The 20,081-nt window shown below is 40.9% G+C and overlaps 1 protein-coding gene across 8 annotated transcripts in view; it reads right to left on the bottom strand.

The window, feature by feature from the left end:
• The window catches only part of DISC1 (DISC1 scaffold protein), a 151,418-nt gene that overhangs the window by 6,926 nt on the left and 124,411 nt on the right, over window positions 1–20,081 (bottom strand). For all 8 annotated transcript variants that reach the window (XM_083496832.1, XM_083496831.1, XM_083496826.1 and 5 more), the window contains one exon: window positions 7,864–7,980. In XM_083496832.1, coding sequence (XP_083352958.1) covers window positions 7,864–7,980 — 117 coding nt within the window. The remainder of the gene's footprint in view (window positions 1–7,863; window positions 7,981–20,081) is intronic.

Below are 20,081 nucleotides of genomic sequence, written 5' to 3'. Positions count from 1 at the left end.
TCCTGTCTTTTTGGGCCTGTGGGCAACAAACAGCATTTTTTGCTTGAGGGGTATGAAGTGAGCAGCAATTTGTGTGCGCAGGCACATATGTAAGCGTGAGTGGCTGTTGTAAATCCCCATGTGTTTCACAAAGAGAATACCACAGTCACTATTCAGAGGGAATTATCTTAGATCTCAGCTTGAGAGGAATATAAATGAACATAGAGAGCGCTTTTTTTTTGACTCTGTGCCAAACCTTCAGGTCACTGATGGCAATTCTCACTAACATGAGAACAGATTCCCTCCCCAAGTTCACATTCACACTGCCCTCACATCTATCAGAGTCTGAAATGCATCCTCTCCCTCTCTCATACACAGCATCCTCCATAAAGTGAAAAACCACCCCATGACCGAGGAATAAAAAACAGAACACAAGTTTCCGCTCTGGTCCTAGATGACTTTACTTGAAAGTAAACTACTCTCAACAGAGCTTAAGGGAGCTGAGCCTGTAAAGCCAGGCCTGGAATTACTTCCTCTACAGCTCCAACTCTGCAGCTGGGTCAGTCTTATACAAAATGCACAAAATGACTCCTATTTAATGCCACAGCCTTTCATTCTGGAACACAATGGAAACAGGACCTAAAAACTAACCTAATTAGTTCAGCAAGGGAACAATCAAGTAAGAGCTATTTTACATTTCAAACATGGAAGATAATGATAATATATTATGAAACCACACTTCACAGAACATTAAAGTGTCTTGGTTCAGAGCCAAATGTTTAAAAACTCCCTACACAGGGAGAGGGCAAAGTACAAGCTGACACTGATGTGCTTCCTCGTTTTTTATGTTTTTGGGGGCTCATGATCTATTAGGAAATGCTGCCATACCCAAGAACAATGTCAAGATGAAAATACATCCTTAGGTTATGAAGTGGATAAATAAAAAATCATTTTTCTTCGGGGGTGAGGGGAGTAACTAAAGGGGATCATGGGAAAGTTATGCAAATACCTTCAATGCCAGACTGTCACACATACCAATTTGAAAAGCCTTTTGGCAGCTTCTGATTCTTTCAAAGCTTCCTCAAGATTTCATCTTTTTCTGTAATTTACATACATTCACTGTGATGTTTGACTCTCTCTTCTTCTTTTTTACTTTATGGGGAACTAATGTTAGTGTAAAAGGATAAGATCAATTTCTGCTCACATTTTTACACCGTCTTTTTCAGTCTAAAGGCAAGACCCAGAGAAGATGCTGAACAAATACCTTTTGTGCTAAAACCATGTACCAAGGATAAGTAAACAGACCCCCTCAAATAAGGGTGGACCACTGTTAAAAGTTGCCAGTGCTCTTTTCCACCTGCCCACCCTTCCTTCATTACACCTCAGATCTGACCAAACTAAGCTCCTTAGAGCAAAATACACACCAGGATTACATCCTCCCCCCACAAAAAACCCATAAAACCATAGAATCATAAAATTGTGGAGTTGGAAGGGATGCCCAAAGGCGATCTAGTCCAACCCCTGCAAATATGACCATAAAACCTTCATATCCCCTCTGTTTGATTTAACTGCATCAAATATGAAAGAAAAGAAAATACTCAGTGTAGTTCATGTTTCAGAAGAGAGAAACACCCCTCCCACTGTATATAGGTCTCATGATTCACACTGTCACTAAAGACAAAAATTATAGATAAACTGTCTCTTCTGGGCCAGAGTGTTACATATAATCATGTGCAAGAAATATCAGCCACAGTAACAAATGTACTGTTTTATGAAATACTCCTTTTCACACCCTGCAAAAACTGGCACCAGAGTCAGGGGTCATCAGTTAGTACCTCCTGACTCTGAGGCCAGTTGGTGTGGAAGAAATCCCTGGGAGAGTAAGGGAGGTTTGTACCATAGGATGTCTGGCTGGTTTGCTTATGTCTCCAGTGGCATTTCAAACTGACTATTAAAACCATTAACACAAACTTATTTTTGCAGGGTGTGAAAAAGTGTATTTTATGCAGACAGAATTCAAATAGCCAACCCACTTTCTTGCAGCAAAAATAGCATTATATCTCCAACTATTACATGCCCTCAAATTGTCTGTCAAGCCATAACTGCTAATTAAGACCCCAAATGACTGTGAAATTGCAATATAAAAATCCATTTAATTTTACTGGGAATGCTAAGTCTTTCCTGTTAGTAAAGTAACACCTCTCATCAAGTCCTCAGACACCAGCAATGCGTCACCTCTTGCCTTTGGTTCTTCCAATTAACAATTCAGATTGTTTTCATTTGCTTGCCACTGATTAACAGCCATTGGCTCTTTTGTGGGTTTGCTTCACTATGGTATTTCTTGTTCAACAAATCCATCAGATGCAGAGATACACACGAGTTTTACTTTTACTGACCAATCTTATACCTGTCTACTTAGATGCAAGTCCCTTAGAGTTCAATACTCCCAAGGAAGTAGATATAGGAGTGAGCTTTAATTTGCCTGCTTGTGCTCCCATTCATCCGTCAAATGCAAAACTTCCTGCTTAATATTTGCTTTGAGAAGTTACAATATTAAATAAAAATCCCTTGTGGGTCTGTGTAAATATTCAGTGCTAAGCATTAGTGCTGGTTTCTGACTCCATTTGTGTTGTGTGTGCTATTTATGCCCTACTAGCAGGCTGGTTGGTTCCAGTATTCTGTGCCATAAAAATGTATAATGAAAAACAATGGCATCTGGGATTTATTTCTTCTAATAGAAGTTTAATTATTAATCAAAGCCGCAATGTGTGTTTAAATATTGGCAGAACCGCCTTCTTGACAGCACCAGGAAGTTAGATCTCCCAGAAGCAGCCTTCTCTCTCTCTCTCTCTCTCTCTCTCTCTCTTTTCATTAGAAGCATACCAGCTGCAATTTTCAACCCAAAGTACTTGTACCTATCCTTGCAGGTTTTTGGAAGATCATGCACCTGGGCATCCATTTAGCCCTTGGTTAAAGGTTTGTCTACTTTAATGGGCAATTTAGAAATTAAAATATCTGGGAATTAGTTTAGGTGACACTAGAACTATTGCTAAGAGCCATTTCAGGCATGATTTTTGCTGTTCATTTTACACATTTAACTGCTTGTGCAAGTGATCTGTCAGTGCGTGAACAGTTTAATAGTGGCAGATGGCACTCTCAGAACTCTGCAGATCAACTTCCAAGGCCAGGTTGCATTCTGAAACAGGAAACTCCTGCTCATGGAAATGGATCCGCTGAACTCTGAGTCCCCTCCTCTTGTGTTAGGAAAGGACATAACATGACAATACCCTTCTGTTCCATTTGGAACGTTTTAACTTCTTTTACAATTGACATTGCTTTACTTGTTTTTATTCTATTGTTGTTATGACCCGTCCCGGGAACTTGTGGTGAAGGGCAGGTACAAAATCTAATAAATAAACATGCAAACCACTTGGAAGCCTTTGCATAATACAAATAAGCATGAGGAAGCTTTGTCATCAGCCATCCTGACTGCCCTACACAAGTCGCCTCCTGTCTTTTCCCTGCATGTTTGAATGGGGTTCTTGCTGCTCCTACTGTAGCAGATCCAATCCATTTGGCCAAGGAATAGACTGAGGGAAGATGATGCCATTATGTTATTATGGTGCCTGAATCGGAGACTGCCTGGGGGCCTAGCATAAGCTGCTCTGAGTTTCTCAAAGGAAGAGCAGGATGTATCAGTGTAATAAATAAACTGTGCAGCATGGGCTCAAAACAGTTGTGTAAACTGGGATTTAATTCTGTTGGATCTGGCTGGAGTTTTTACCATGGTATTTTAGGATCCACCAGACACTACAAGAGAGACAGAGTTACTGCTGCTCCCTGTGTCTTTCTTTCTCTCCAGGGTAGCATGTGGTTTTACAACCAACCGTTTGGAAGCAGGGGGTGGGTAAATGCACAGCACAATGATGTTGCATCCCATGTTGGGTGAAACAAGACATTACTGGAGAGAAAAAAGGATAGAGGCACAGAGAAGTGGCAAGTAGGCTTTTGGTAGAGTTGTTTGCAGGTTCCTTATTTTTTGAATATCGCAGTCTGTCATGAACCTTTCAAACTGGCTTTGAATACAAAGCCGAATCGGCAACAAAAAAGGCCATCTTTTCCTGCTCAGTTTCCTGATTATACTTTTTCCGCCTCCTCCTCTTGCTTTGTTTATTTAACCCCATATTTCTGTCTGCCTCCAGTTTAAGCAGCATATGCATTTGTGGACATCATTCAGAAGAATTGTGGGGAAAAAAGGCAGAAGTGATTTTTAACTTTGTGCCTTTCCATTTATGTAGACATGACAGATCCAGCAAGCTTAAACCAGATGCCAGTTGGCATAAACAGCCTTTTAAACAATTTATGTTTCCTCATTCAAGGGATTTCATCTGGAAGACAACCAAATGCCCATCTTGCTACGGTTATTTGTACTATACACAGTTAAACTGCAGGGCAATGTGCCATGGTAAGTACTCACTGGATATTTTAAGGGGAAAATATGTTTGTTTCCAAGATATGCATCTCCTGTTTTGGATGTAGATGATAATCCACTAAAATTGGTTTAGCAGAATTCTTTTGTAAGTGGAGGTCGCTGGGTTTTTCACACATCTGTTGGAGCAAGTGGAGGGAAGACTGGGATAACAGGTGCCAATTCCATTCACGGAATATGGACATGCACAACTGTAGGCACGTATGGTTCTTATCATGTGATCAGGAACCATCACAAAGTGGTAGAGCATCTGCTTTGCATCCAGAAGGTCCCAAGTTCAACCCCAGGAAGCTCCAGGTAGGGCTTGAAAAGATCCCTGCTTGAAACCCTGGGCAGCCGCTGCTGGTCAGTGTCAAAAATACTGAGCTAAATGGACCAATGGTCTGACTCACTATAAGGCAGCTTCCTATGTTTCCATGTTCCTAAAAGCAGTGGGCCATCAAAAGACCCAAAAATGTAAAATATCTGTACATGCAGTGCCAAATTAAATCCTGTAGAGGCCCCCAGGCAATCAAAATATTGGGGGGGGGGCGGACGGGTGACACCCACCTTGCATTGAAGTAAAAAAGGTTGCTTGTAATTTTCCTTCAAGATCAAATCAATATTGTTTTGATCTGTTGTCACAGGCCCCCTAAAAGGCCTGGGGCCCATAGGCCAGTGCCTACTCTGCCTATTTGGTAATCTGGCACTGTGTACTTGCCTGGCTGAACTCATGGAGGTTAGTCACAGCAGCAGCATTGCTCTTCCATATGTTCAGCTGAATATGTGGCAAATAATTATGTCCCCCCAGAAGCCATCTGTGGTGGTATTCCAGTATTTTTTTCCCCAGGAGGTACTCAAGGGTTTTGTTTTTTTAATGTGGCACTTACAGCTCATGGTGAGTACCAGCACCTATTTTTCTAGAAAAAAACACTGGGTATTACAAACATTACAAGACAGATTGTTTTAATATATGTCATAGGTTTGGAGGAAGAATCTGTCTGGATGATAACTGTGAGTCCCTTCAAAACCTATGATCATATTCTTGTGAGGTTAAACTCCATGAGGAAACTTGTTGAATCGGCCAGGCAAGTCTTTTTGTAAGGTGATGGCCTTAGCTGGCCAAAAACATCTAATAGAGCTCGGTTGCCATAGTGACAATTAAAGGATGGGGCGTAGGCATTTCCTCCACCTCCGTCACCTGACTGGATGCCACATCATTCTAGGATGGAAAATAATAGGCCAAGGGGGGCATGTGTGAGTTTGGCTGATGCTGGAAGTTAGAGACAGAGACATGTCTCAGTCTGAGCTGGACCCAAAGCTGAGTTTGGGGTTTTCCTGGAAACGTGATGAGGAGGCAAGAGCTGCTGGAGGTGTTAATGCTGTGAGTGCCTCCATGCATGCTGTGTGTGTGTGTGTGTGTGTGTGTGTGTGTGTGTGTGTTTAGAACCATATGTCCTAAATAAACCACAGTCTCCATTGACCTTCATTCCATGAAATCCAAATCCCGGGAGACACCCTGGAGACTCTTGCTGCTTGGAGATTGGAGTATATGCAACAATAGTTTGAGGGTGCTTATATCAGTACTTAAATCACTACTTAAATCAGTACTTAATTGAAATTAAACGTTACATCACCAAGAATGTACATTCGGTTTCTATTCTGCTTTTTCTTTCTATTAACCATTGGCACAAATTGCACTGAAGAGGCTCAGATGCACTTTTCATGGTATGTACAGGGGGAAAGTCTCAAAACAACATCTGTTCAGTCTGACCTAATTTTAGATCAAGCCAATGACAGGACTCCTCTCAGTTTCAGCAAGTGCTAGATAAATGGTCCTGTCACTATTCTCTGAGGGCGCATCTGCACTGGACTGTTCCCTAATATGCAGTTGGCAATTTAACACCGAAGCGGATGCTTGGAAAGATACACATTTTTTTAAAAAATGCAGGGGGGGGATATGGGAAGCTTGGTGCAGCCGGCACTTGCCCCACTATTACCCCCAAATATAGGACAGATAGGAAGAGAATACTAGTATATCTTTATACACAACATAAGGTGCACCAAACTGTGTCAAGAACAGGGGTGGCTGTGGAGCTTCAAAGCCCTCAAGTGTAGAGCTTTCCTCCCTTTGTGATGCTGGTGAGAGAAGAGCAGAGGAGCTGTCCTTGAGATGAGCCAAGAAGCCAGGTGGCGAAGCAGCTGGCCTCTCCCCACAGAACGAACCCTGCGGGAGGCATGAAGCATCCGCACCCTACCTAGCCACGCTTGTAACTTCCCACACAAAGGAAGGCCAAGACCCTATTCTGATAAAGCAGGCACCTAACATGTGCACCCTCCTCCCTGCATGGTGCTGTGGGTTAAACCACAGAGCCTAGGACTTGGCGATCAGAAGGTCGAAGGTTCGAATCCCTGCAACGGGGTGAGCTCCCGTTGCTCGGTCCCTGCTCCTGCCAACCTAGCAGTTCGAAAGCACATCAAAGTGCAAGTAGATAAATACTGGCGGGAAGGTAAACGGCCTTTCTGTGCGCTGCTCTCGTTCGCCATAAGTGGTTTAGTCATGCTAGCCACATGACCCGGAAGCTGTACGCCGGCTCCCTCGGCCAATAAAGCAAGATGAGCGCCGCAACCCCAGAGTCGGTCATGACTGGACCTAATGGTCGGGGTCCCTTTACCTTTACTGACCCTTGAGGACCAGTGAATGGGAACTGGCTATCTTTGTAGCCCCTCCCTGGTGTGAATTAAGGGCCCTCTCCCTGCAGATGCTACACTCTGTCCAAGGATTGACTGAAAGTCTAACATTATGCCCTGCAGCTGCGGATCTGAAGAATCCAGTTCCAAAGAACTTTCCAAATTTTGCTCCTTATGGATTTCCTCTCTAGGTTCTGGGGCGTACTACCTGGCTACAAGTAGAGGTGATGCAAGTGGTAGTCCAATAGCACCTGAAAAGCCACAGGTTCCCATGTCTCTGGTATAGTGGATGGAACTTAGAGCTGACAGAAGATATTGATATGGAGCAAGATTTGCTGGGATTCATTGCTCTGCATGAGCTAATCTCATTTCCTCAAAAAGACTTTCATAGGTGCACTTTCAGTGGACAAACCTGCAGCACCTGTTTGTGTTCATGCTCCATTATCTAGGCTCATAGCCTGACCTGGAACTCATCCTCCCTTAGTCCAGAGTGGAAGGAGATTGGTGGATATCCCACAAAGTTCCCAATAAATCACCCGTCAGTCCAAGTCATCATGGTTGAATTACTGATTATTATTTCCTAGTTCAGGTTTCCAGAGAACAAAGTTCTATTATAACCTAGTTCTCTTAAGTAGGATTCACACAATGCTAATTTCAGGACTGTGCTGATAAAAGCTAATTCTTTAGCTGGAACATCAAAGGCAGACTATCAAAAAAAGGATATGAACAAGGTCTTCATCATAGCCGCAGAGCGCTGTTTGAAGTTGATCTTCCAGGTGCATCAGCTTCTCACTTATTTTTTCACATTTGTCGTCAAGTTCTGCTGTAAGTATATGAAATTCCTACAAGAAGGGGGGAAAATATTACAAGAAAGTGTTTGTGTTTTTGGCTGCACATTAGCATCCTTGAAGATCATATTAAATCGGGGCACAATATTTTGTTACGCTGAACAAACTCAGCAACTGGCCTTTCACTTTAAATTCATGTCCACCATAGCCATGTATAAAGTAAGAAGTGTGGGGCCTATCCTAAGGACAAAAGTAATCCTTCTCTTTAATTTCTGTTACTATTCATTTTTTAAGTAAACAGCTTGACTACTGATAATGCACAGTTAAGAATCAGCATGGGTGGGATGGGAAGCAACATGTATCCATCAGGGTACCAATTTAGACTACAGTGGTACCTCGGGTTAAGTACTTAATTCGTTCCGGAGGTCTGTTCTTAACCTGAAACTGTTCTTAACCTGAAGCACCACTTTAGCTAATGGGGTCTCCTGCTGCTGCCGCGCCACCGGAGCACGATTTCTGTTCTCATCCTGAAGCAAAGTTCTTAACCCGAGGTACTATTTCTGGGTTAGTGGAGTCTGTAACCTGAAGCCTATGTAACCCGAGGTACCACTGTACTGTGATGTGCAGTATGTGGACTTTAGGGCTGGACTGCAACAAATGGAACCTGGTTAGTCTCATCACAACCTGATGATTATCAATTTGTGATGAGGTGAGGATGGGATTTTTCACTGGTGGCGTTACTGAAATATGAGTGGTCCCCATTTGTATTGGCATTCCAATGGCTTTTGAAGAGTGCCTGTTTACACAGACATTCTCTTCACCTGAGTCTCTCATTTCAATTGCTATGCTGTTTTAATTGGATTGTTTTGCTGCACATTTTAATCATGGTGCTTTATATTTGAATGGGATTGTTTTGTTGTGTATTTTACTTATTGTGTATTTTACTTATATCATAGTTTAACAATGTTGTGCAATTAGTTTTAATGCTTTGTAAGCCGCTTAGAAGTGGCCTAGGCATTAAGCAGTCTATGAATTAAACATTCTTATAAATAGATAGATAGATAGATAGATAGATAGATAGATAGATAGATAGAAGGAAGAGATAGGCATCTTCATATTCTGCTGAAAGTATCAATAGACACAAGCAAGATTTTCAGCAGTCTAATTCCCACAAATGGATTCTGTACAACTTTACAATAATCCCATTTGTCCAGATGCTTCGTTGCAAAACTTTACGGAAAATAATAAGTTTACACCAGGGATCAATATGCCATAAGCTTTTAAAACCACAGGCAGCCATACTAAGCGATGCCATATATTGGCTATAAATGTCCTTGTGGCTGTATGGATGAAGAGCAAGTCATCCATCAAGCTGTTAGATTGTTATTCAATACCCAGCAGGATCCTGCATATCTTAGGGAGAGAAAAAACACCTGAGCAATTTACAAGATTGGAAAGCTATTAGAAAATACCTTAGTGACCCGCATACAAGAAGACAGGGCAGCAACATTAAAAAAACCCCACTTTTATTTACTATCTGGCAGGCTTGCAGGGAGATCAGTCATGAAATTATTTATTTTCTTTGCACTGAAGAGTCCTTAAAGTCCTGATTACCAACTGGCGCATCTATCTGAAGAAAACAATTTTATTCTAGATGCTCGCTATTCTTTTTTTCTTTTTTGAAGTTAAAGATTTGGATGGGGTCATCTTCTTAACTGGGAGTGAGTTTTGCTCCACAGTATGAAATAAGGAGAGTGATTATCCAAATGGTCACATATTTATGACAGGCTGTATCCAAATTTATTATTTATTTATTGCATTTATATCCCATCATTCCTCCAAGGAGCTCAAGGTGGCACACGTGATTCTTCTTCCTCACTATTTTATCCTCACAACAACCCTGTGCGGTAGGTTAACCTGAGAGACTGACTGACCCAAGGTCACCCATGAAGTTTCATGGCTAAGCAGGGATTTTAATGCTGGTTTCCCAGGTCCCAGTCCAACACTGAACCGCTACATCACACTGACTCTCTTTGAACGAACGAACTGGTTTTGGTTGGGGAAACTTCCAGTTATAGCACATAAACTCATAAATGCACATCCAAATTCATGAATGAAAGTGATGAAAAACATCTTCCCTAAAACTAACCTGCCTATTGAGATTAAGCAGGTTGCTTTTGGGCAACATTCTTGTTTAGATAAGCCTACCCAGATGCTTGGAAAGTTGTGGTAATTTTAATCTGTATTATGGTTTTAATTTTTGTGAGTTTTAAAGTATGGCTGTAAATTTTGCTTGGTTTTATTGTCTTATCTTTCTGTAAACTGGTTTGAGGTTTGTTTGCATAAATCTCATGAAATAAATAATAATAACCACTCGGCAAACTTCGTCCAAGTAGAACAATCACAGTTCAAATCACGAGCTGATGCCACAATAAACATGTGAGTCTTTAAAGTGCAACGTGGACTCTGTTGTTTTTGCTACAACAGGGTAACGCTCAGGCAATTCAAAACACATTGGGGGGGGTGTTTTCTATAAGAAGATAAAAAAAGTTGTAACTTCAAAGTGCTGGTTTATTGAGTAGCTTAGCTGAATCTGATTAAAGTGCCCTGCCATTAATATATTAGGCTACAGGTCAGATTCCTGCTGTGACCATGCAAGAGACTTCACAAGGCTGATTTGAAAACAGGTGGTGTGGAAATTAAGTGATTTTTAAATCCTCTGCCATCCTCAGCAATAAAGCTGAGGCAAAATGCATGCCCACCAAAACAAAACAAAAAATATCAGTATTTGAGAATAGTCCCTAAACTTGAGACTAATATAAGGATATCTACCACTCTAAAGGATTAATTCAAGTACTGTGGTTCCGCTACCTTGCTTTTCCTGTGCTTTTCCTGCTCCTCCTGTATCCTACTGGCTTTCTGCTTTTGTACTAAGCAGTGTGAGTCTCACAACCATGGGGCTGTTCTAATGTTGCATTTTGCTACTTGTATTGTGAAAACAGCCCAAGATGCAAATCTTTGTAATGCGGGTGGGAGCTGTTGGTTATCAGTCTAAGAAGTGCAAAGGGCTGAGAATCTCCTGATAATTTTTTTCTATAGCTGCATCTAAGGCAGGGGTAGGCAACCTAAGGCCCGTGGGCCGGATGCAGCCCAATCGCCTTTTCTATCCAGCCCTCAGACGGTCCACGAATCAGCATGTTTTTACATGAGTAAAATGTGTCCTTTTATTTAACATGCATCTCTGGATTATTTGTGGGGCCTGCCTGGTGTTTTTACACGAGTAGAATGTGTCCTTTTATTTAAAATGCATCTGTGGGTTATTTGTGGGGCACAGGAAGTCGTTCATTCCCCCTATATATATAGAATACACCACACCCCCTCAACAGTATTTATAGGAACTCAAACACTGAGATCCTGCTCTGTTCCAGTAACAAGAAGCCGTAAGCACCAGCCTGAAGATGACGAGTGAGACCTCGTCGAAACGTCGCCTAGACACCCCAACTCTTACACGGGAAGACACCCGAAGACACCAAAACCGGCATTCCTGTACCCGTGAAAATCTACGAAAGCATATATATATATATATATATATATATATATATATATATATATATGCAGGTTTTGGTGTCTTCGGGTGTCTTCCCGTGTAAGAGTTGGGGTGTCTAGGCGACGTTTCGACGAGGTCTCACTCGTCATCTTCAGGCTGGTGCTTTCGGCTTCTTGTTACTGGAACAAGAAGCCGAAAGCACCAGCCTGAAGATGACGAGTGAGACCTCGTCGAAACGTCGCCTAGACACCCCAACTCTTACACGGGAAGACACCCGAAGACACCAAAACCTGCATTCCTGTACCCGTGAAAATCTACGAAAGCATATATATATATATATATATATATATATATATATATATATATATATATTCCGACCCACCACAAGGGAAAAGACTCCTTTCTACAGCCAGCCAAACATTGTGAAGCATCTTAAGGACACTTCCTGCCCTTGCTTGCTGCTCATCTTGCTTCTTGCTGGAGAGAAGACATTCTCCAAATAATTACAATTTTGATTAATTTCTATTACCGGATTTGAGACCCGACATGAATTGTAGGAATCTGCAGGCCGGGTAGGTTCTAGAATGTCATTCAGTAGAACTGAATTTCACTGCACACAAGCGCAGGTGCTAGGTTCTGGAAGAGCAATGCTGGAACCTAGAAACTAGAGTTCTTTGCTGAGGAAAACCTACATTCAAATCCCTATGCCATTACATTTTCTGGATGGTCTAGGGCAAGTCAATACCTCTCAGCCCTAATCTACTGCACACAGAATTGACTGAGGAAAAATATGAATCTGAGTACACTAGTGGAACCCTGTTATATAAAAGTAGCACCGTTTGTTTTGGCTCTCTTTCGAGTTTTAGGGGTTACATGTTGTTGCTTTCTGATCAGGATTAGTGCAGAACAAGGAATTGTGCAAGATTCCTGCTCTTGCTTGGTTTGTTCTCTTTCCCTCTTTTTACCTTGAAAGTCAATTTTTAGTTTCTTTTTAGATGATGATGATGTTGAAGATGACATCTTGTATTGCTGGTTTGCTGTGGGTTTTAAACTTGCTGGGTTGATGGTCTTGTTCCCTGCACTTAGTTAAACTCAGATGGCTTTAGAATAGCATTAGACACATTTCTGATAATGCTATCAGTGGCTGCTAGCCCTGATGGCTATGCTGTGCCTCTACAGGTGGAGGCAGGAAGCTTCAGAATACCAGTTGTCGGAAACCACAGTGTACTGTTGCGCTCAGATCCTGTTTGCAGGTTTCCCACAGGCTACTGTTGGCCATTGTGAGAACAGGATGCTGGACTAGATGGGCCATGGGCCTGATCCAGCAGGCTGTTCATAACTAAGAAAGTGCCATGGTATACAAATAGCAGATTTTTAAAAAAATGTTATTTTTAAATAGAACTGTTACATAAACTGCAGGTGGGAGGTGCTATCTTAGAAAGGGCAAGTGCCCCATCTTTCTTATGTAGAAGATGGTGCTTTCTATGAAACACACATGCATAATTTAAAACCAAAACCCAGACAATGTTTTTCCCCCATCCAGAATGACTGTTTACAGCCATTGCCGCTGGCTGGTGCTGATGGGTGTTGTAGTCCAGGACATCTGGAAGGGATCAGCAACAGCTGGCTTTAGTAATTTACACAGATGTAATCAAAAGTCGTACAATTAACTGGGTAACACCTCTAATAAAAAGGTGGTTGTTTCACACGAATTCAGAATCTCACCATTTTCTCTAAATAATAAAAAAGTGATAGTAAAAGGATAGTGGCTCATTTTAACTTTAAAAAAATGGAGAGAAATGCCTCTCAGCATCTTCCTTGCCTATTAATGTCACTGCTAATATTTTTATCTGACACATATATGGAAGCAGGCAAAACACTGCCAGTGACAAAGAAACTATTTTAAACACTTCCTGGTTGGAATGCTGCTTGGCGGCCACTGAGAAGCATGGAGTGTGTATCTGGTAAGGAAGAAGAGAATGGCCCCTTGCCTCCAAGCTCAATGCATTAACCAGACTGCAACGCTGGAGCTGGCAGGTTGGCCCACTGCTGCAAGCAACTATCTGTCGCTCTGGAAGCAGTTCCAATCTTGTTCAGTTCATTAAAAAAATATTTCTGTGCTGACAGCATTTTGGGGAAGCTGGAAGCTGCTTACTAGGGGGGAGTCTGGCTTGCCACGAGAAAGCTGAGAATTTGATTTTATGGGAAGACTAGCTTCCAGTAGTCTGGGCTTGACAAAGTATTCTCCTTTCTACTATAAACTGCAGGCAACCACTGGGAGATTTTTGCTGGTGACAACAGCAAGATGCTCTCTGCTTCCCACTGTGAAGTGGGCATTCCCATTTTTTTTCTTTTTCACGTGCAGCATATGCTGCCTCTGATGAGAAACAATCTCAATGATCTCCACTGTATTTTCCTAAAATGACTATTTGTAATTCTGCCATCAGCATAATATATATTGGGACACTCACGCAGCTTGCATGCCTATTCAAAGCAGCTTCTCAGTTGCAAAGGCCTACCCCTATTTTTTATCTTTCCTTGAATTCTTTCTTTCTGTGCTCAAACTAGATGCAGGTAATCAAACACCCTGCTCCAAAGTACTAAAAATTTGGTGCAAATGTCAAGTTTCCAAAATGCTTGGTTTCCTGGGAAGAAGGAACAAGGGTTCAGGCAGGGAAGGGCAAGGGAACATGTTTATGCGTGGACTGTTATGCCACACATTTCTTTCTTGAATGAATCACAACTGAGGTTTAAGGAACTTCTGCTTTAAATACGAGGCTCAGATAAGTTTTAACTGGAAGCATTTCCTCATTTTCCCCTTTCCAGACTTCATGTTTTGCTTTAAGGAATGTTACAGCTTGATTTATCAAAGAAGCACAGTTCTCCAAACAGAAAACTCTGTAAACTCCCCTGTTTTTTCACTGGTATATTCTATGCCCAAAGTAAAAATGTTAAGCAAAGCACAAAAGCATTTCTGTCACAAGGTTGTGTATTTGGATCTTCAAAAAGTTTGTTGATGTCACCAATTTATTCAGTTATTCTGTCCATATACCATATATAATGAGCAGGACAATTTTGTGAATAGAATTTTTTTAGTGGTTCATTTAAGAAATTTCCATTCAGATCCTGTCTTTATCTGTGGCCAGAAACAATAATACATTAAGTGGACTAGCTGCATAAGAATTCATCAACCAATATTGTGGTTCAGATTTAACCTTAAGAAGTTCTGCTTTGTTATGAGAAGTGCTTTAGACAGATGAGGATGTTTCTACAAGTTCATAATATCAGTGGTGACCTTCTCTTTGACTCTGCTAAAAATCCTTGTGACTCTTAGTTCAGTGCTGCATGTACCGCTGTTTGACAGTCTGATTTGTTTTGTGGTATAGTGACATGATAGGTCCCTTTAGGCTCCTGAGCTGTCCTGCTGTTTTCTGTGAGCACCACAGATGGGTACCAGTTTTGCTGGGCAGGTTTGATTTTTTTTTGTCTCGGAGACCATATGTTACCTCCCCTGTTACCTTACGCCACCCTGCTCCCTTGGCAACTGCCAGTGGCAGATAGCTGGACACCATCCACAAACTGTTGTTATCATTCTTTTCCAATAACAGGTGTTTCTATTATCTTGCTGCTTATGGGACTGTGGCGACAACTCCCTTGAGCTTCAGCAGGCTTCATGAGCACAGTTATGTCATCACAGAAGCAAGGTACACTGTTTCTCTTCTATTCACTTTCTGACACAATTGAAAAACCCTTACCTTAAAAGTGTTTCTGTCCTATTATATTTTTCCACGTTGTACGTGAATGAGCCACTGTTCACATGGGTAGGCGATCAGATTGGGTAATGGGGAAGTTGTGAGTTTATATTCTGCCAGTCAGCTAAAATTTGTATTGCTCAGTGAAAGAGTTATTTCATATTGACACTCCTGTGTCTCCCAAGAATCAGTGAAATTAATATTATCCTGATGGGCAAACTGCTAACTCGGTATGGGGTTTTTTAGCATTTGTGAATTTAGGTAACAAGGTCCATGTTCATTCACACTGAAGTCAAGGGGATTTAAGCAGCCTGTGCACAAAATTTATTTATTGTTTTCATCTGCTTCTCCATGACTCAAGGTGGCTTTATGGCACATTCAAATGTACAAAAATAAAAGCAATTTATCAAAACCAATAAAGAGACAATTAGTGGCAAACACCACTAATTTCAACAACAGCTGCAGATAGGGTGTATATTTTGATCTAGTATGAGAAATGCATGCTACTGTGGAAGTAAAATATTGCACACATACACTGATCTCCAGATCAACCTTAATCATCCTACATCTGGTGAATCTCAATATGCAAAAAAAATGCCATTGCAAATCTGTATGATTCTTATGTTTATCATCTAACAATCCAATGCATACAACAGAATATGCCTCACTTATTTTTCTCAGTCTGCTTCCTTCTTTCAGACCTATTTGAGGTCTAAACTAATCTTTTCAAACCACTTACTCCAAATTAATCTCAACGTCAATGGGACAATGCAGGAATAAGAGAGAGCTATGGCTGAAGTCTGTAAAATCTAATCTCTTTGTTTATGAAAACATCTTGTTGAAAGCAATGTATGTCACCCTGTTCCAAAGGGGTATTACACACATAATCAAAATGGGGACACAACAAAACCAATTAAGAAATACCAACTTGCACCATTCATCCAGTATTACTGTCATTGGGACAAAGAAGGCACTCAAAGAAAAAAGTCATATTAAAATCTGATTCCCATCTGAAGTTTCTAGATGTCACTTCCGGCAGCAACACTGGCACCAAGATAGAAATGGTGGTGGTGGGCAAGAAGAGCAGCTTCAAAGAAGTAACTAGGTCAGGTGTTCAGAGCTGTTGTTGCCAGTTTGGCTAAATAACTGTGGTGATGCCTCTGTGGATCCTGCTAATCCCCCAGGACAGTGGATCTCAAAGGGTGTGGCAGGAAAGGATGCCAGGTGTGGCAGGAAGATTCAAGGACAGTCAAAGAAACATTTAAACATTTCAGTGTTGTATAGTACAGTATCAAAATATATTTTTTTTGCAGACTATATATTTTCAAAATCAAGCACTACTTGATTTGTTTCTTATCAATTAAAAATTGAGTGTGGTGTGAGCAAATTTTTATTCTGAAAGTATGGCCCAAAGAAGAGAGTTTGAGAACCAGACCAACAAGGATCAACATAGTGGTTTGGCAGCAGTGATGTAGTTAGCATTTTATCCCTTCATGTAAGATTAATGTCACAATCCTGCACGGGCTCTAGGTAAGCCGAAAGAGAAGCAGCTGAGGAGATGAGGTAACGAGTACAAAACAAGCAGGGATAGGTGGGTAGGCATCAGTTCTGGGGGTGGGCAGTTGGACTATCTTACTTCATAGAATTGTATAGTTGGAAGGGACCCATCCACCTTGGCACTATGGTAATATCCTCAACCCATCATATCACATGGGATTTTTCCAGGATTTTTAACCCTCTTTTCTACCTCTGTAAAATTATATTTAAATTCCCAGGTGCATCTGCACAGAGCAACCACTGCCACCACCCCATTTTCAAGGCACAGAACGTTTTAAAGTATGTTAGCAAGGACTATATTTCAACACCTGCTGCTAGTTTGTTCTATCAAGGAAAAAGGCACTCCTAGATACAAAATCCCCAATCAGGCCTTTTTAAAAACTAGGATATCTTGGGCAGGCCCCTTCATAAATTAAGGATGAAGAACTAATAACCTGTTTAGAAATAACTCTTCTGAAAAAGAAGTGGTTTATTATAGGAGCAATCAAAATAAGGTAAAAATAGCAAAATATATTTTAGGCAGACACCTTACTTCATTTTCCTGGTTTGAAAATAGTACTAAGGAGGACTTAAGATTTATATATGGGTTCTAAAAATTATTTGTTAAAAGCTGTTTCAAAAGATGATATCCAACATCAGTCATGGTCACAAGGAGGTGCACTGATTTCAATGAGTTTGCTCGGAGTATGATTAAGGGATGTCACCAGAATCTCCTAGACGGCTTTGAATATAAGGTTTCTCAGCTCTCCAACCTAGCCAAATGCTGACCAACAAACGTAAGAACAGAAGGAACAGAAGAGTAAGATTCCCAAACACTCCTCTTTTTAGGAACCTATGGCTTTCAGTATTGGACAAGCAATATCCATCCATCCCATAATAGGCAGGGTTTGTGAAAAGCCAACCAGGGAATTCCACTTTCTTAACAGAGTCATGCTTCCACCTCCAGATTCCTGGGCCAATTTGAGCTAGACAAGGTCGGAATAATGTCATGCACAACTGATTTAACATGTGAAATGGAATTTCAGAAGGGGAGACAGACAACACACAAACCCTCATTCCAATTCTCATAGACTGGTTTACAGCCTTTGACAATTCCTAAAATGGAATTTGGGCTATATAAGACAGCAGAGCTATTCCAAATGAATGCAGGGCCACAACAGGCTGCATTTTGTCTGTTTGGTTGGTTTCCTAATGCTTGTCTGGGGATGTCTTGAAAGAAAACTTTCCTGCATTGCTAGCAGTGTTTCATGAACCTCATAACTGTATGCTAAAACACTGAGAAGATGGGAATGCAATGGAAATGGGCCAGAAGTTTTCCATAAACCACAGGTTTGTTTAAGGGTTAATCCTACTGATTCCTTCCATCATGAAGATGTACTGCTGCTCATGAAAGCAGGGGACCCTGCTTTTACAAATATGAGGCCCAGAATTTAGAATACGATTCCTAGGCATTTCAACTAGACTAAATTAGAAAAAAGAAACCTAGACCAGTGCAAAACTCCAACTTGTAAGTAACAGAAATAGTTATATTCCAGGCAGCTTAAAGAACTGTGTTTCCAATCCCCTTTTCCTTTCCTGTGTTTATTTTTAGCACACATGGCAGAAGTAAATCAAAAAAAGAGAAATTAAATGCATCCCAATGATAAAGTCAAAAAGGTACAATTGTGATGGTGGTACCTGACATCCAGCAGGCTTTCAGTGTAGTGAGAAAAAGTGGTAATGATAGCAGTCTATCTGTGATGTAACTTTGAGAGCAGTCTAGCTTTCCAGTGGTTCTCAGTGCACTGCTATGCAAGTCAAGTGCCTTCTTACCAAATCCCTCTACAATACAGGATTACGGGTATTGAAATCATATTTAGATACTGACCTTCACTAATGCTCAATGTTGACATTTAAGCAAGCAATAAATGTAGCACCAATTATTTGGTGTTCTATAAATATGAAATTTAATTAAAGTAAAAATAAAAGTGCAAGGATTTTTTAAATGCTTTGCCCTTTATACCCTGTGTATCAAGTCCCTGGACTAAGGGCTATTTTAATCTACAGGAATGTGCCATAGTCTGCTGACAAAAGCACTACAACTAGCTAATAGCCACTAAGCACTGCAATATGCAATGCAGTTTTCTTTGAAGAAGGAATGGCAGTCATGTCAAAGCCTTTAAGAGACGCCAGGCCTGCTTGTTGAGCCCATGTTTCAGGAACTGAAAATGCATTTCCACCATTCTGTCCTAAAAAAGCCAGCTATGGAAGTGCTGATTCTTCTGTGGCATGTGGCTTACTTCATTCAGTTGTTAGAATCATTTTAATAAACTATGTGTTAGACTGTAAGAAATGTGAACTTTTTTTTTCAGTACAGTAACATGAAAATTCAAAAGACAATCTGACAGGGCAGCCAAACCCCCCCCAAAAACTCCACTAAGCAGGTGGAAACGTCACTCAGATACAGTGGACAGACTTTTTGGCACCAGATGGACTGCTGTTGTGTAAATTGCTTAAATTATAAGGAGTAGATTACAATTAAGAAGCAGTTTTCCAAGTAGGTTAAGACACAGAGATATTGGAATAAAGGTGGTGCAAGACTATAAGCCAACGCTATGCAGTATCATGCTTCATTGTGAAATCCAAAATTCACAATGGGAAAACCCCACATAGTAACAGAGTGCTATGAAAATATTGACAAATTGAAAGTAAAATCTCATAGAACATCTATAAATGTAAGAATATCCTATACACAAAGAAATATGTTTGGTTTAAGGGAAGAGCTGAGGCTCTTACAAATTCACACATGCAACAAAAACAATGTAATTGCAAATTAAGGCTCTTGTCTTAACTTCCGAGTTATGCAAGCAGAAAAACTATTGGACAATTTCACATACTCCATTTCCTTAGAACTTGGAAGTACTTTCAAGCAGCATGGAGAGGTAAAGTTTAGCTAAGCGCCTGGATCAGCAAATCCCCCCACACTTCATGTTTTACAGCACTGGGGAAGCACCAGAGGAGTAAGGGCCATCCTTATTAATCATTCATTATGATTTGTGCTCACGATGGTATCAGGGTGACCAGACTGCTTCGTTTGCAATAAGTACATGTCCCATAGTTTCCTGCTAAGATCCTGTGACCTTTCATAACACAAATGTAGTGGGGGGTAGTTTGCTATTGTTGTTGAATAGTGTGAGAGTGCCTTTCCTGATGGAATAAATGTTGTGACACTAGAGAAGCATCACAGAACAACTAATAAAGTGGAATGGTGTGTGGATGTTTCAGATTGATTCCACTACTGGTGTCGCAGAATACACCTG

This window comes from Podarcis liolepis, assembly GCF_965112155.1.
Source record: "Podarcis liolepis genome assembly, chromosome: 3".
Classification (NCBI taxonomy): Eukaryota; Metazoa; Chordata; class Lepidosauria; order Squamata; family Lacertidae; genus Podarcis; species Podarcis liolepis.
The sequence above is the reverse complement of the archived record's forward strand: the minus strand, read 5'-3'. Positions and strand labels throughout refer to the sequence as shown.